General features: G+C 42.2%; 1 protein-coding gene across 2 annotated transcripts in view; it reads right to left on the reverse strand.

The window, feature by feature from the left end:
* Positions 1-17,999, reverse strand: part of PPM1H (protein phosphatase, Mg2+/Mn2+ dependent 1H) — a 259,467-nt gene that overhangs the window by 14,828 nt on the left and 226,640 nt on the right. Inside the window, exon 9 of one of the 2 annotated variants that reach the window (XM_027071351.2) lies at positions 6,980-7,131. The exons of the other annotated variant lie outside the window; for it this stretch is intronic. Coding sequence (XP_026927152.1) covers positions 6,980-7,131 — 152 coding nt within the window. The remainder of the gene's footprint in view (positions 1-6,979; positions 7,132-17,999) is intronic. 2 annotated transcript variants of the gene reach the window in all.

Below are 17,999 nucleotides of genomic sequence, written 5' to 3' on the forward strand. Positions count from 1 at the left end.
ACACGGTAAAGAAAATTTTACACAGCTTCGAAGCCATGAGTGTGAAATAAATTCAGTTTTTCTGATTTCCCGGTATTTAAATTACGAAGGAGCACACGGGGGTAGAGTAACAACCCACATCTCAGGTTTTCACCATCAGATGGCACAGAATGTTTGCTGATTATGGACTAGGATGAACGAATTACACAAATTCCCGTCATTATTACAGACTCCCTTTCCTACAACTAATTTGCACATTCATTAATCTTGTGAGTTTGTAAGGTTGGCCATAACCTGGCCCCTTTCCCTATCACACCTCATCTGTGGACAGCACAGACTGAGCCTGGTCAGCCCTCCGGACTATCTGCTTCCTTGACCATGCCATGATCTCCCTCCCCAGCTGCACCTCGCCCTACATTGCCCGGCTCACACTCATCTGTTCTTTGGGTTTAAATTTAGATATCCCTTCCTGTGGAAGGCTTTCTTGGGTATCCCTTGCTCCCGGTTAGGCTCCTCTCTCTCATCACTTATGTTGTAACTTCCTTATGTTTCCATAACCCCCTCTAGACTCTAACCTCCCAGAGGGCAGGGGCCAGGTCTAAACAGGTTCCCTAATAATATTTCCCAAACGAATGAATCTGAATTGGAGTTATCTGGCAGAGACGAAACCTTTGCCCACGGTCTCCAGCCTGATATTCTCTCTCTTACTAATAAAACTGTGCTCATCTTACAACTTTCCCTTTGACACATCCATCTATCTGATACAGGATTCTTTCTTTGGCTTTGGTTTGCCATCTTCCCCAAAAGGCAGACAAAAAAAAAAAATCTTTTTCCTTCCTGCCCTGTTTGTTCCACGGAAATCCCTATAAGCCCTGCTTCTGGAGGCAGTTCTTCTGAACCCAGGAGCCTGCTCTGACCTGGTGTGCACCTGCCCAGCGACAACACTGTCCATGGGTTACTGCTCCCTGGAGGGCAGATTTGTTGCCATGGAGAGAGGTGGGCTGGTAAGCAAAACCAAGCCAGCCTGGAGAGATTAAAAAGAAAAGTGTTCAGTGCCTTTGCACTCATACCTGTCAGCCGGCTTTGCAAAGCTTTATAAAAACAATCACAGTAGAGAAAATCAACGAGAATATTGCTAACAAGCAGGTTATAAAACACAGATTAAAGATAAAAGCTCAACAGGAGAAAAACACATTTAAGTTCAAATAAAAGAATCCAAACAAATGGATACCAAACAAGTCTAAGAGGGAGACAGTCAAGCTTCACTTTTTTCCTCAAGGGGTATTTTTTGTTGTGAAATACATGAAACATAGAAACACAGCATCAAACACAGAATAAATTCAACAAACAACAACAACAAACATCACTGCTCTATGAGGTCAGTACTATCGGAACCCCCATTTTACAGTTGAGGAATCTGAGGCACGGAGAAGTCAAGAAACTTCTCCAGGCACACTTCTAAAGTGTAGAAGGGGCAGAACCTGGATTTGAACTCAGGCAGTCCGACTAGATTCCCTGCTAGTAAGCACTAGGCTATACTGCCTCTCATACTTTACGTACAAATACTTAACTACAACATGTATATAGTTTCAAAATAGCATGCATAATCATGTTCCTGCCATCTAGCTAAAGGAAGAGAACATTACCAGGAGTATCTCAGAAGCTCCCCGTTAGCCCTTCCTCAAGCACATACATTCCCCTGCCGCCCGCTACCTCTCCTACCAAAGTAACTATTATCCTGAATTTGGGGTTAATTCCCTTGCTTTTTGTTATAGTTTTATTATCTATATGCCTAAATGATATATTGTTAGTTTTCTACTTCATGTAAATAGAATCATAATATGTGTATTCATCTGTGACTTGCTTATTAAGCTCGACATTATGTTTTGGAGATTTTTCCCTGCTAATGAGCACAAGTTTGGTGCATTCCCTTTTTTGAGCTGTAAAACATTCTGTCCTTAGTTCATCCATCCTATGACATGTGTGTTGATTGCAGCTTTTGTAATAAGAACAATTCTGTGGATCTCTTTTTGAGAGCACCAGGTCACCAGATCTTTTAGCAGCACCAGATCACCCAGATGGTTGGTTAAAACACCAACTGCTGGGTCCCACCACTGGAGTTTTATTTGGTAGATGTGGGGTGAGGCCTGAGAAATTGCATTTGTAACATGTGCTCAGAGGATGCTGGTGCCATGTGAGCCAAGGACCGCACATTCAGAACCACTGCTCCAGGGTACAGAACTAGGAGAACTTCGAGTCACAGGGTATACAAACGTCCAACTTCACGAGGGACGCCAAGTGTGACCAGTCCTGTCTACAAATTCACAAAACCATCTACGGTTACTCTACGTCTTTAATTTTACCTCTCTGCTTACTGCATTTGAGTGTTTTATTTTGTTTTTTGTTTGTTTTTTTAAGCAGGCTTCACACCCAGCACAGGGCCCACCGCAGGGTTTGAAGTCACGACCATGAGACAAGACCTCAATCTGGACCAAGAGTTGGATGCTTAACTGATTGAGCCACCCAGGCACCCCTGCAGTTGAGTGTTTTTTAATATATTTATTGAGGTGCCTGGGTGGCTCAGTCAGGTGGGTGACTGACTCTTAGATGTCGGCTCAGGTCACCATCTCGCAGTTCATGGGATCAAGTCCCAAGCTGGATTCTGCGCTGACAGGGTGGAGCCTGCTTGGGATTCTCTCTGTCTCTCCATCTCTCTCTGCCCTTCTCCTGCTCTCTCTCTCTCTCTCAAAATAAATAAACTTAAAAAAATATATATTTACTGGCCATTAATGTTCTTCTGGGTCATGAGTGTTTGGTTCTTGCTCATTTTTCTACCGGGTTGCTGAGCTGTCAGCACAGAGCCCGATGCACGGCTTGAACCCACAACCATGAGATCATGACCTAAGCCGACGTAGGACACTTAATGGACCAAGCCACCCAGGTGCCCCAATTATGTTTAATTTTTTGAGGAACCACCATATTGCTTTTCATAGCGGCTGTACCATTTTATATCCTTAAGAGTAGTGCACAAGGGTTCCAATTTCTCCACATTCTCACCAACACTTGTTATTTTCTGGTTTTTCTTTTTTTTTGTTTTTTGTTTTTTGTTTTTTTTTTTAAATAGCTAACCTAATGGGTAGGGTGATAGCTCATTGTGGTTTTGATTTGCACCAATTTACATTCCCACCAATAGTGTGCGAGGGTTTCCTTTTCTCCACATCCTTGCCAAACTTATTATTTATCTTTCTGATACTAGCAATTCTGACTGGTATGAGGTGATATCTCATTGTGGTTGATTTGCATTTCCTTGATTAGTGATGTTGAACATCTTTTCATATGTCTGTTGGCCATCTGTAAGTCTTCTTTGGAAAGAGGTTTATTATTCAGGTCCTCTGCTCATTTCTTGTGTGTTTGTTTTTTCCTCACCTGGGGTGTTGAGTTGCCCTTTATTGGATATATCACATACTGCAAAAATCTTCTCCCACTCAGTAGGTTGCCTTCTCATTTTGTTGATGGTTTCCTTCCCTGTGCACAAGCTTTTTAGTTTGAGGTAGTCCCAATTATTTATTTTTGCTTTTGTTTCCCCTCCCTGGGGAAACACATCCAGGAAACTACTGCTAAGGCCAAGAGTTTACGACCTACGTTTTCTTTTAGGAGTTTTATCATTTCAGGTCTTTAATCTTTTAGTTTACTTTTGTGTATGGTGTATGAAGTGGTCTAGTTTCATTCTTTTGCATGTAGCTGTCCAGTTTTCCCAACACCATTTGTTGAAGACTTTCTTGTCCCCATTGTATATTCTTGCCTCTTTTGTAGGTTAAGTGACCATTAAAAGGTGGCCTTATTTCTGGACTCTCTATTCTGTTCCATTTGATCTATGTGTCTATTTTTGTGCCAGTAAAATACTGTTTTGATTACTACAGTTTTGTAGTATATCCTTATATCTGGGATTGTGATACCTCCAGCTTTGTTCTTCTTTCTCAACACTGCTTTGGCAATTCAGGTCTTTTGAGGTTCCATACAAATTTTATGATTATTTTCTTCTAGTTCTGTGAAAAATGCTTTTAGTATTTTATTTATTTATTTATTTATTTATTTATTTATTTATTTATTTATTTATTGCTTTTGGTATTTTAATTGAGTTTGAATCTAGATTGCTTTGGGTAGTGTAGACATTTTAAGAATATTAATTCTTGTAATCCATGAACATGGGATATCTTTCCATTTTTTTTCTTCTTCAGTTTCTTTCCTCAACGTCTTACAGTTTTCAGAGTACAGGTCTTCACATCCTTGGCTAAATTTATTCCTAGGTATTTTATTCTTTTTGATGCAATTGTAAATGGAACTGTTTCCTCATATTCTCTTTCTGATAGTTTGTTGTTAGTTGTATAGAAATTCAACAGATTTCTGTATATTGATTTTTTTATCCTGCCACTTTACTGAATTCACTGATCATTTATTTTTATCATATATTTGTTCTCTGTTTTCTTATCTATAACTTTTCCTTCCATTACTTCTGTTTGCTTTCACTTCTTAAATTAGATACTGTTGTTGAAGTAAGGACCACAGATCTAAATTTTAAAATTAGGACAGATATTGGGGTGCCTGGGTGGCACAGTCAGTTAAGTGTCTGACTTCGGCTCATCATGATCTCACAGTTCATGAGTTCGAGCCCTATATCTGGCTCTCTGCTGACAGCTTGGGGCCTGAAACCTGCTTCAGATTCTGTGTCTCCCTCTCTTTCTGCTCCTCCCCCACTTGCACTCTGTTTATCACTCTCACAAAAATAAACAGTAAAAAAAAAAATCAGGACAGGCTTTTAGTAATAGTCTGCACTCAGGAAAAGAACATATGACTTACAAGTAGATAGCTCTACTCCTTTGGCTCCTAGCACCTACAGGTTATACGAAGTCTTTAGGTACATGTTTATGTGTATAATATAGGCAGAAATAGCCCCATAACACAAGTCAGCTCTCAAGGTCTTACTCAGAAAATCTTTCTCTGTGGTAAAGAATCTACAGCTTGTGGCCAGGGGTTCCTTGTGATACAGTAGGGAGTTCTGGAAAAAGGTATCTTATGACATGGAGGGGATGTGGGTACTTCTGGCAGGTTGGGGTGAGCGTAGTCTTCATCTATGCATAGTTCATTAGATGAAAAAAGAAAAAAAGCCTCAGATTCAGCCTTTCAAGTTTTTATATGCAGTATTCTTCCCATTATTTAAACCCCTAGTTATTTCTAATTTTTATTGTAATTTTTTGATTTGTAAATTATCTAGAAGTTTGTTTTCTGATTCCCTGTAGGTTTTCTCTCCCTTAATTAGTCTCAAAGTTATATATTCTATTTGTTTTGTAGTCTTTTTAGCTATTAAAACACATTTAAAGTCTAAAGCTAAACGCGTATAAGAGAACCTCTTTCCAAATAGAATCGTAGTATACTGTAGCCGATTACTACCCCCATTGCCAATTTATTGTGCATTTTTATTCAGTATTTTAATTCTATCATTTTTTACTACCACACATTAGACATCCTTGTTTCTGTTTTGCACAGTGAATATATCTACAAATTTACTAAGATCCTAGCTTAATCCATTCGACTTCTCAGATCTTCCATCTGGATATATCCTTCAGAATTTTCTTCCACGCAGTTTGGTTGGTGTTAAAATTCCTCACATTGTGTTTTGCCGGAAAATGTCCTCAACTTATCCTCTTCAATGATATTTGTACTACATTAGAAAATTCTTTCATATATGTTAAAGAAAAACTTACATGTTAATAAAATATTCTTTTCTTAGGCAATTGAAGATATAACTCACTATCTTTTGGCTCCTATTGTTGTTTCTGAAAAGTCAGCTTTCAGTCTAAATGCTATTTATTTACGTATCTGTTTTGTCTCTCTTTCTGGCTGCTTTTAGTAGTTTGTTTGTTTAAAGTTCTTCAGTTTCACTATGACATACCTACTTATAATTTTCATTTCTTCTGCTTGAGATTTGTTGGGCTTTCTGGATCTTCGGTTCATTATCATCCAACAATTCTGGAACTTTTTCTTTTTCTTCTCATCTACAGTATTTCCTTCCGGAACTCTACTGAGAGCATCTTAGGTCATAACCCTAGTCTCATAATCTCATTTTACATTTTCCCTCCTCTCTGTCTCTCTGAGCCCTATTATGGATTATTCAGATCCATTTTCCAGCTCACTAGTGTTCTCTTCAACTGTCTCTAATCTGTTTAATGCATTAAGTTTGTAATTCTTATTTTTATATTTGTTATCTCCAGAAGTTCTATTTCCTTACTTTTAAAATCTGTGCAATCAATTTACAGTCTCTGGTCCGTGTTCCTATTTTCAGTGCTTTAAAAAATTTTCTTAAATGTTAAAATATTCATTTGTATTTTTGACTGATAAATTCAAGAATGAAGTATTTACAGGTCCCACTCCACTGTCTGCTGTTTTTACTGGCTTTTATGCACAATGAATTGTTTTCCTTGTGTTCGAAGTCAAAGCTGCCTTTCTCCTGAGAGGAATTTCTATTTATTTCTGAGGGTCACCTAGAGTTGTTGAGGATATTTACATTGCCATTATGCTACAAAGGAAAACCTACTTTAATCTTTCTCTCTTTCCCCAAGGTTTCTCAAAAGAAATAATTTCCCAACAGATAAAAATCACTGCTGGGAGCATTTGGTATTGCTCTCATCAGGAGGATCACAAATTGGATTATTTCCACTTTGGAATTATGAGGGAAGAATGTGAGAAACATATGCTGTCGAAATATCTTACAAATCAAATTCTTTATACCACTTGCATCTAGGTTCAGCTTGAGGAGGGTTTTTACTTGGCTGTGAAAGTACTTCTAATAAGAAATGTTATCCCTTTTGCAGTTTGGTTCCTAATCCATATCAGCTCTACTACAAATCATGAATGATGAAAAGTGCATGATTATTATTTATTGTAGTCACACCGTGTAAAACTGGCGGAAGGTATAACCCTACAACCATAAAAATACACAAACCTGTGAGGGTCATCTGGATCACAGTTAGGAAGAAACTGAGAGATGGCTTCTGCCACTTCTTCATTTGATAAAACATCCCAGAGTCCATCGGTGGCCAAGATCAGCACATCATCTGCTCCATGCTCATATTTGGAGAGATCGTAGACTCTTACCTGAAAAGAATGGGAATACTCCTACTTAAGAAATTGGGAGCACGTTATTTCCCATAACAAATTGGTTTCGGAATTCTTTTCTTCTCCCACCTCGGCTAGGGGTTTTTAGGTACGCGCTCTGAAGTACTTGGTTGTGCAACCAGCTTTGTGGCCATGGGTAGCCTCCTTTGGAGACTTGCTGTATAGACATATGGGACTCAACAGGTGAGCTTAAGAGTTGACAAGGAAGAATTAATTGAAAAAAATTAATGCCTGAGACATAGCTGGAACGATACTTATAATAGATACTGTGCGAGCCAGAAAAGCAACCTGAGGCTTGCTTCCTTCCTTCCTTCCTTTGCACACCCATTCCACAAGTAAGGGCCTGCTGTGTGCCAGGTACTCTATGTATAAAGATGAACAACAGGGGTACCTGCGTGGCTCAGTAGGTGAAGCCTCTGACTTCGGCTCAGGTAATGATCTCACTCAGTTTGTGGGTTCGAGCCCTGCGTCAGGTCTGTGCTGACAGCTCAGAGCCTGGAGCCTGCTTCAGATTCTGTCTCCCTCTTTCTCCGCCCTCCCCCCTCTCATGCTCTGTCTCTGTCTCTCAAAATTAAATAAAATGTTGAAAAAATTTTTTTTAACCTTAAAAAAAAAAAAAGATGAATAACAGATTTCCCTGCTTCTTAGCTCTGTCTTTTGGAGAGATAAGGCCAGCCCTGGATCTTTAGTAGTTACTCTATTTGTCTAGGACTGAGGAGACACTTTATTTAATGGGCTCACTTGAATCACATTTTGGCTTACCTGTTTGAGCCCCAAGGGGCAGGATTTCTTTCCTGTAAGGATGGGGCTCAGACACTACACTCAGGTTTAAGAGGCCTTAATCTAGCCTAAATTATAAAGGACACATGCTGAGTCTGAATCTCCCAAGTGGGTCTTGGCAAACTTGTAAGTCTCCTCATCTCTAGTACCTGGAATGACTTGGGATATTTCAATATCCACCTAACCTCTTTGGGAAGGACAGAATAACCTTGATGAAAGTAGTAAGAATAAAAATCAAGCAGTATGTGGGTTAGGCCACAACTCGATTTTCACCCAACTTTGGCGGGAAAAGAGTCTGGGATTTTTTTTTTCCTTTTTAAATTTTAACATTTATTTATTTTTGAGAGACAAAGAGAGGCGGAGCATGAGCAGGGGAGGGCGGGAGAGAGAGAGAGAGAGAGAGAGAGATACAGAACCCGAAGCAGGCTCCAGGCTCTGAGCTGTTTGTTAGCACAGAGCCCGATGCGGGGCTCGAACTCACGAACTGCGAGACCATGACCTGAGCAGACGTCGGATGCTCAACCGACTGAGCCACCCAGGCGCCTCAAGAGTCTGGGATTTCATTGCCATTCCCTCCCCATTTGGCAGAACCAGCCCCTGTGTATACACACCTCATGAACTAAGGGCACAGGCAAGTCAACTTCATCAACCTTCCAGTTCCTTCAACCCTTCTCTTTTTTCCCTCCTATCTTCTAAAAGCAAGTCTGAGTAAAAGCTGTAGGTCAGTGGAAGGTCAGGGAGAGGAAGGAGTTTATAGAGTTTAAGCAGCCATGTGTCCCATCACACACAGTCACTGCTAAGTCATCTCAGATCTCGAGAGAATTTGATTCTTAGAGGCCGACAGACGGTTCAAATCCACATCTTTGAAAGCCAAGCCTCCTAGCTTTAGAAAGGTTTGCCCAGGCCTGTGACACCCTGACACAGGGCTGGTCCTGTGGACTAACAGACTACACCCAGCAGCACAAAACAACAAAATAGCACACGCCTACCGACAGAGCCCTTGGAAAATGAGCTCAAATGAAAAGTAGCCTCCAGGTACCAGGCCTCTGTGGCCTGCTAACTGCGTGGTAACAATTAGCTAATGGCCCGGTGCACGGCCCACACAGAGGAGAAGAGAACTCGGGGGTATACTGGACTGGCTTTTAACATTTTCTCAAAAGGCATATTCACTTTGAGGGTAGAAGTTTACATTCTAGAGAAGGCACTGTGCCTCATGAGGCCAAATTAAGGAAAACAACAAGGGGGATCTTAAGCTTACAGCAGTCTGGAAAGTCCCAGATGCCAGAATTCGATCCTCAGGGCACTCACTGAATTCATGTGGTCCAGTTTTCACTCTATAGAGGCAACCAAATCCCTTTTGCTTTAATTTGTTGTGACTCCTGGGCGCCACAAATGTTAGAGCAGTGCTTCTTAAATGTCAATGTGCCAGGAATCAGCTGGGGATCCTGCTAAAAGGCAGATTCTAATTCAGTTCTGGGGTGTGGCCGGAGGCTGCCTTTGCAGCTTACTTCCACGTGATGCTGATGCTGCGGGTCCTTGGACTGCACTCTGAGTAGCGAGGCTGAAGAGAATGCCTACTGGCCCATTTGCAAACAAGGAAATGTAGGCCTTCGTGGCCTCTGTGATGCCTACACGGACTATCCTCTAGGGCAGGCTTTAGAGAGGACAGCAAATGTTGGCTCTGGGCTCCCAAGTTCAAGTCCTGGCTCACTGTGTTATTATTTCCAGTATGCGATGACTTTGCCTAAGAGAGACTGCTAGCTTCTTACTGGGGTAGGTCTACAGTACATTTCTGTGAAAATCTGAACTCCACAGAATAAGAAATGTTACAGGAGGTGGGGGAGATGATGTCAGGTGCTCCAGTTCCAATCTTGCGCTTGTAGCTAAATAGGAGATTCCATCTGCCTTCTAGCGCCTTCTAAAAGAAAGATTTCTAGGTCTGAAGATAACATCCATTTAATTTCGGGACTACCCTGGGTTTGGGGTGCCAGAATCGTTTCAAGTGCTTTCTGCTGGCCAAAAACATGTAGAGATCTGAGCTGTTTAAGCTTAAGTTATCCTGCCCACTACTCAGCTGGAGATCTAGCCAACAGAATGGGAGTGGAACGATAAACAGAAACATGTTACAAAATGCTCTCTTCAATTCCATCAATAAATTGAATCCTTCCCTAATTCCGCTATTCACATTTCCACACACAGTTCTCTAATGCTGTTTCATTAGCCAACACGAAAATCCTTTCAAAACCATTCTCGAAGTATTTTTAATGTAAATAATAAAAAGCTGGTCTCAACCCTGTTCCCTGAGGCACTCCCCAATTAACATCCTTTTAGGTTTTTATTGCTACCCTTTATTTCCTGCCCTTTAGCCAATTTCCAAAGGACTTTGCCAACTTTCCACTGACAACTCGTGTCTTGTACATTAACCTGTAATGCAGAACATTTTGTGAAAATGCTCTCAGAAAAACTGGGCTGCAGCACAAGACAACCCGCTTCACGCCCATCCTCCCTGGCGGCAAGGGCTTCAAAGGATTCTGGCGGGCTCTGGAGTCCTGACCTCCTCTCCCTGCAGCTGTTGTTGGCTCTCCTCAGTCAGACCACACTCACCTCTCCAAAGTCCCCTCTTCAATTCCGTAAATAGCATCTTGATGTTCCAGGAAGCCTCACATTAAACTAATGGGCTCTGAGGCTCCCCGGGACTCAGACACCAGGAAGAGAGTATCCCAGGCCCCAGTAGGGGTGAGGTGTTTATGCAAATGCCTTTGTCTGCAGGAGAGCTGGAGAACAGGGTCAGGGCTTTGTGTGGCTCCTTCCTGTGTTCCCAGCTGCCCAGAGAGGGAGAGAAAGGCCACAGGAATCCTTGAGATCCTTGCAGTTTTTCAGAGTGATATAATTTGAGCTGCTGAGAGACGGATGGAGCCTGTGTGGGTCCATCTGCCCTCCTAGAGCCGCCTACGTGTTGACTGAGCACTTACTATGTGCCAACTACTCTTCTAGGTGCTGCGGGTACAGCTGTGAACAGAAGTGACGAAGTCCCTCAGAGCATCTACACTAGTAGAGAGACAGACCCACACACTGCAATGTCAGAAGCCGACAGGTGCTCTGAAGAAAAGTCACAGTAAGAAGAGTGACAAGACAGTCCTTGTAGAGGACCTCCCTGGGAAGGCACTGTGTGAACAAAGATCTGAACGAGCGAGGTGATATCCCAGAGTCCCTTCCTGTGCTCCCCCTTCCTTCCCTCAGGGACCTGCCAACCCTCTGGGCCCAGTTAGATTGGGGGCTGCAGTGCCACGTGCAACTGCCAAAGCACTCCTGAGGCAAAGCAACCAACAAGCAGCATCGCTTTCTCTTCCCTGGTCCGCGCAGTCGCCATCCTCCACATCCCATGAGCACGGCATTTGTATCTGCCAGGTCCACGTGTCTGTCTCTTGCACAAGACTGGTTATTCTCAGATTTTAATGTGCTGAAGAATCGCTTGGGGTGCAAACTGAACAAATGTAGATTCAAGGGGCCACTCTTTAAACGTTCCGAATGTGTCGAGCTGCACCCAGGCACCAGCTTATGTAGGCAAGGGCCAGGTCATTCCAATGCAAGTGGTGGGGGAGCCTAGCCTCGAAGACACGGTCATCGGCAATAAGCTCCTCAAGGGGCAAGGTCTGAACTGGCCTGTTTCTGTCCCCAGAACGCAGAGCATTTGGTGAGCAGTCAATAAATAACCAAGAGAAGCATCTGCCTCATCGGACACTGACCCTTGTTCTGCTTACAGCGAACACCCCTTCAGGTGGTCACCTTCTCTTCCTTCCCAAGATTCAACTTCTGGAGGCCAGAGACCCCACTTTGCATTTCTTCTGTGGGCCTAGCAGTATTTTTTCAGAGTAAATAACAAGAGACCTTCAGGACATACTTACTGAGACAAAGAATAAATGAGAGGAAGGGAGGAAGAAAAATAATTCCACGTATGAGATCTAGTCAGAGGACGCTCTAATATGGTGACCGGGCCGATTTAGTTTTTTACCTTGGACACTTCCAAGCAGCCACCCAAATCCAACATGCTGATATTGGACACAAGTAGCAGACTCTTTCCTTTTCTTCCCCTGTCCTCACTGGAGCTGCTAACAAACAAAAAACTCAGTGTAAGGGAGTGGGCAGGAAAGAGTCTGGGGGCACAGAAGAGCCTTGGCTAATGTGCCCCTGAAGGAGCCAAGTGCTGACTGCTCTCGCAGGACCCTCGGCTTCAGAGCACGTAGAGACGTCCTTAACGTCATCGCCGGGCATCTGTTTACACAGAAGCTTGTGACAAGCGAGTCTTTAATCGAGTACTTCTACTCAGGGCTCGGCTGCAGGCTGCTGCTTCAGTGTTTGTGTAATGTGTGTTCACCTCTTTGCTCTATTACGGATGACATTTCAATGACATGTTGGGAGGGCTCACACTAGTGTAAGCTGACGCCAGCTTCTTGAAGCTACTTTAAAAAAGAATCCATCAGTGGGAATGCAAGCTGGTGCAGCCACTCTGGAAAACAGTATGGAGGTTCCTCAAAAAACTAAAAATAGAACTACCCTACGACCCAGCAATTGCACGACTAGGCATTTATCCAAGGGATACAGGTGTGCTGTTTTGAAGGGACACATGCACCCCCATCTTTATAGCAGTACTATCAACAACAGCCAAAGTATGGAAGGAGCCCAAATATCCATCGCTGGATGAATGAATAAAGAAGACGTGGTATATATATACAGTGGAGTATTACTCGGCAATCAAAAAGAATGAAATCTTGCCATTTGCAACTACGTGGATGGAACTGGAGGGCATTATGCTAAGTGAAATTAGTCAGAGAAAGACAAAAATCATATGACTTCACTCATACGAGGACTTTAAGAGACAAAACAGATGAACATAAGGGAATGGAAACAAAAATAACATAAAAACAGGGAGGGGGACAAAACAGAAGACTCATAAATATGGAGAACAAACTGAGGGTTACTGGAAGGGTTGTGGGAGGGGGGGATGGGCTAAATGGGTGAGGGGCACTAAGGAATCTACTCCTGAAATCATTGTTGTGCTATATGCTAACTAATTTGGATGTAAATTTTAAACAATAAGAAATAAAAAGATTTTTTAAGAAATCCATCGATTCTTCCATTTGCCAAATCTCAGCCGCTTCTCTAGGATGCCCTCACAGCTCTTACAGCTTTATCAACTCAGCAAATTCTCCCAACCCCTTTTCCTTTTGAAGTACTCAGGGCAGGCCCATGAGCCCCCACGCTGAGGCCTGGCTTTCTGAATGGCAAGAGCCCTGCCTTTGTTATAAGAAGCCCTCACTTCGGGTCTCTGCTTCTAACCAGCTTTGGGACTTGAGATAAACCACTTACTGTCTTTTGCTCTCAATTTTCTCATCTCTGAAATCATTGTTTAAAAATTGGAAAAAAAAAATGCAAGGACACCTGCTCTACCTATTACAGCTAGAGCCAGTATAAAGGTCAAATGAGATAATACGGACGGAAACCACAAATTCTAATGTACCACATGGTATTTTTTTTTTTTTTTATGGCACCCATCTCAGGGCAGAAGACCTGAAAGTAAAGCAGCTGGGGGAAGGAGAGGAGTAAGAGTCAGGGCCTTGGGGTTCAATTACAAGTCTCATTTCAAATAACAGGGATTGCGACTCTCACTAGTGTTCTTAGCAGAAAAGCCAGATGGTTCCCAAGATAAAGGATGCCAAGAGGTAGTAGAAAATGAGGGCACAAAGTCTTATCCTCGTTACCCCATGTAGCCAACCACGAAGCTCAACCTATAGAACTCTGAATATGGCACCTGTACTAGAAAAAAAGAAAACTCCAGCATATTCCCTGTGGTCCTACAAGCCAAGTCGATTATTTCAATGTTAGCATTTGAGCAAGCCACCAAAATTGCATCCAGAGTCTCTGCTGCTGTGATTCTACCTACACTATGCCATGAAACACATACTGAACTTGGTGGCGAAAGATGGGTTTGAAACTCACTTCTCCTTAAAATTCAGGCAAAACCACTTTGGTTACTCATGTTTTCAAGGTCTACTGACCACCTGCTGGGAATATAGAAAGAAGCACTGATTCATCCTATGGAGTGCTGGGGAGAAGCAGTTGAATCATATACCTTACATCTAGTGGGAACTGCAGGGACCAAACCCTGGGGAGGTGAGAGGAGGGCTGGTGTGCTTTGGTGGCTTTATAGAGCTTGATTTGGCTATAGTACTGGACTTTCACTGAGGAATGGTGAGGGATGAAGCATGACCTTTCACATCTTCAGTGTCTCCCTTTGTGGAATGAAAGGTTAGGACTAGGTGGCCACTTCAGATGCTTACGGCACCAATGTTCTCAGACTCTTTCATCACAGGATGAGTTAGGGCTGGATGTGACTGGCCACATGACCTCAGAGCACCTGATTGCAAATGCATCAAGGGACATTTAAGTAATATAAGTATGTTGGCTGTTGGGGCTGTGGGTGTAATTTTACATCTGAAATATACCACCGATATTCTTGAGGGTTTGCTTTTTCTATTATAGTCTACAGACAAAATAAATATTCGATTTTTGAGGGTGGATACCACCTAATAGCTAAAATATTTCTAAGCCAGCTAAAATAGTAGGTAGCATGAAAAGAGCCTGAAACTGTACCCAACACCTAGTTGCTATAGCATAAGTCTTCCACTGTCTCCTCGTGAGGCCAGTACTTTGCAGCTCGGTGAGGTAAGCTACAGGAAGGAATTTCCTTTACATGCTGGGCTTCTCTCATCATCTACTCATTTCTCTGGGCTTCCAATGGCTTGTGCACCACTAAGCCACAGGCTCACTGAATGAATCAATGAATGAATGGGCTTGAATCTAGCTTATTGATCATTTGAGGAATATGTTTCTGTTCATTAAAATGTCCATTTATAAAGGTCAGAGGAAACCCCAGCCTGTGAGTGAAACTACGTGGGTGCAGCGTAGGTGGGTTAAGTCATGTCTAATCCAGTGACGAGGCACACAGAGTGACCATATGTCCCTGTTTGCATGGGCTAGTTTGGGTTTGTGCTGTTTTCCCAGCATAATTATTACTAAAGTCCACACTGACAGTAAGTTATATATGATCACCTAATGAATAATTAGTGAAATGACTGCTATTTTTTACACGTGTAGTAGTTGCTACTGCTGGCCATTGGGGACTCAACATAATCACATAACCAGAGCGTGTTCTTACTTCACAGGACTTCGATCAGAATGGCAGGATTTCAGAGAGCTCAAGTGAGCAAGAGAGCAAGTTACTATGGACCTTGCTTTAGGAGAGGAGACGCAGTCACGCCTGGTGGGCTCTGGGGCACCTGGTGGGTGGCAAAGTCAATCCGACTGATTGTGGTTCTTCTGAAGCAAGTAGTGCAGGTCTCAGCAGACCTCTGTGCACGTGGAGAATGAGGTATGTAGTACCCCTAACCTACCAGTCTGGCGCTGAGCCACGTGCACTGTAAGACTGAATCACACAGTCCAGGACTGGAACATGGATGTGTAATGAACCCATGCGGGGATTATAAAACTCAAGTTCCTGAAGCACAGTGAAGAATGGCTTATGACAGTATTATTTAAAGAGTGGTCTTTGGATCACCTGCTTGAGAATGGTCTAAAAATGTGAAAACTCCTAGGACCTACCCTAGACCCAGTGCCTGAGATTTTCAGGAAGTGGATTCTAGGGATTTGCTTTTTTGGGGGGAAACATTACTTTATTCAAATACCAGGCTTATCATACATGGCCCAAGAACACTCAAATGATAAACCAGATATACACAGATCTTAAAGAGTGGTCTTCAGCCATTATAGCCAATGACGCCACACTTGCTATCATCTGCTGAATGGTGTGGTGGCCACCGAGATGTGGATGTTGTTTTATGTTGGCAAGAGCATAGGCATGCATTTTTTAATATATAATAAAATCTGTTTTTATTTTTAGTTTTTAATTTTTTAAACTAAAATCTGCACCCAGCATGGGGCTCAAACTCATGACCCTGAGATCAAGAGTCACATGCTCTACTGACTGAGCCAGCCAGGCACCCCAGGGTTGCATTTTTAAACAAACTTCTCAAACTGTTCTTTTGTTTATAATGCAATAAATTAATGCAAAAAAGGATACTGCATGTTTAACTAAAACATTCAGGTGAAACGATCATTTTTCAGAAGGGGATCACAGGGAAACAATTTCTAAGGAGAAGAAATATTTGACACAATATAGAGGTTGCCTCCCTTGTGTGACCATAAATTTTATGAGTTGCCAAGCAAGATTTTTTGGTGTCAGAGTAAATGTCAAATTCTGGTTTTATTCAAATGGCTGGTTACTTCCCAAGGCACTTCCCAATGGAAACAAGCCGTTAAAATGTCACACACATGCATACAAGTGATTCTTACGGCTAGAGAGTTAGCGATGCAGATGGAGGACAGGCTAAGTCAGGAGGTCTTCTCGTGTGTGTAGGTGCAGGTGGCACCACAGACAAATGAAAGCTTCTCTACACTCTTAATACGATTCCCCCACCTTCCCCAACGTTTTCAAGGTGGTGGTGGGAGAGGGGGGAGGGGAACATACATCACCCCAACAAAGAAGAAAGATGCATGAGATACTGGTTGAAGGGCACAAACTTCCAATTACAAGACTAGGGATCTAAAGTACAGCATTAGGACTATAATTATATATAACCTGTATATGCTGTAAAACATACATACACTATATAATACATACATACACTATATATATACATACACTAGTATATATACACTAGATGCATAAAATACATATACACTAGATACATAAAATACATATACATAACCTACATACAATAACTTTACTGTATTATATACTTAAAAGGTGCTAAAAGAGTAGAGCTTCAACGTTCTCACCACAAAACAGAAATGGTAGTTATAAGATGTGACAGAGCTGTAGTGGTAATCATTTGGCAATATACAAATATAAATGCATCCAACCGGGGCGCCTGGGTGGCGCAGTCGGTTAAGCGTCCGACTTCAGCCAGGTCACGATCTCGCAGTCCGTGAGTTCGAGCCCCGCGTCAGGTTCTGGGCTGATGGCTCGGAGCCTGGAGCCTGTTTCCGATTCTATGTCTCCCTCTCTCTCTGCCCCTCCCCCGTTCATGCTCTGTCTCTCTCTGTCCCAAAAATAAATAAACGTTGAAAAAAAATTTTTTTTAAATAAATGCATCCAACCAACACACTGTATACCCTAAACTTATATAATGGTACATGTCAGTTATATCTTTAATAAAACTGGAAAAAGTGGGGCATCTGGGTTGCTCAGTCGGTTAAGCGTCTGACTTTGGCTCTGTGAACTCACGGTTGGTGAGTTCGAGCCCTGCATCAGGCTCTGTGCTGACAGCTCAGAGCCTGGAGCCTACTTTGGATTCTGTGTCTACCTTGCCCTCTGCCCCTCCCCCACTAGTGCTCTTGCCTTTCTCTCTCTCCCCCAAAATGAATAAATATTAAAAAATTAAAAAAATAAATAAATAAAACTGGGAAAAGAAAATTCTCAAATACCACTGTCCTAGACTATCAGAGTATCCTTAGGTAGAACTCCTCATTTTTCCTTTGTAAGAGTATCTGTGGTTTCTGAGGCTGAAATTTACAATCTTCGCAGCTCTCTTTAAAAAAACTGAATACAGAAATAATTACGAATACAAACATAGATACTAATGTGTTTCATTCAAGAGAGAAGAAACAGAGACAAATTACTAAACCATGGAAAATGAGGTCTCTTTCTTTTGAGAAATGTTTACAAAGAAATGATTCCTGACTCTAACCTTGCTTCTCCCCCCTACCTAGAACATTCTTCATGCCTTACAAACAACCAGAACTCAGTAAGGACTGGTCCAAGTGAAGAGCCCTGATAACTTATGTTTAACTAGCTTCTTTGTAAATCTGCCTCCATTCTGCAAACTAGATGACCTCTGTTGAGTAATTAGCTAAACAGTTAACTCATCAACTTATTATTAGTTTGCACGGGAAAGAAAGATGATTATTTCTCTAATCCTCAAGTTTTCACAGCAGGGAGGGCACTCTCC

The sequence above is a fragment of the Acinonyx jubatus genome, chromosome B4, assembly GCF_027475565.1.
Source record: "Acinonyx jubatus isolate Ajub_Pintada_27869175 chromosome B4, VMU_Ajub_asm_v1.0, whole genome shotgun sequence".
In the NCBI taxonomy this organism is placed as follows: domain Eukaryota; kingdom Metazoa; phylum Chordata; class Mammalia; order Carnivora; family Felidae; genus Acinonyx; species Acinonyx jubatus.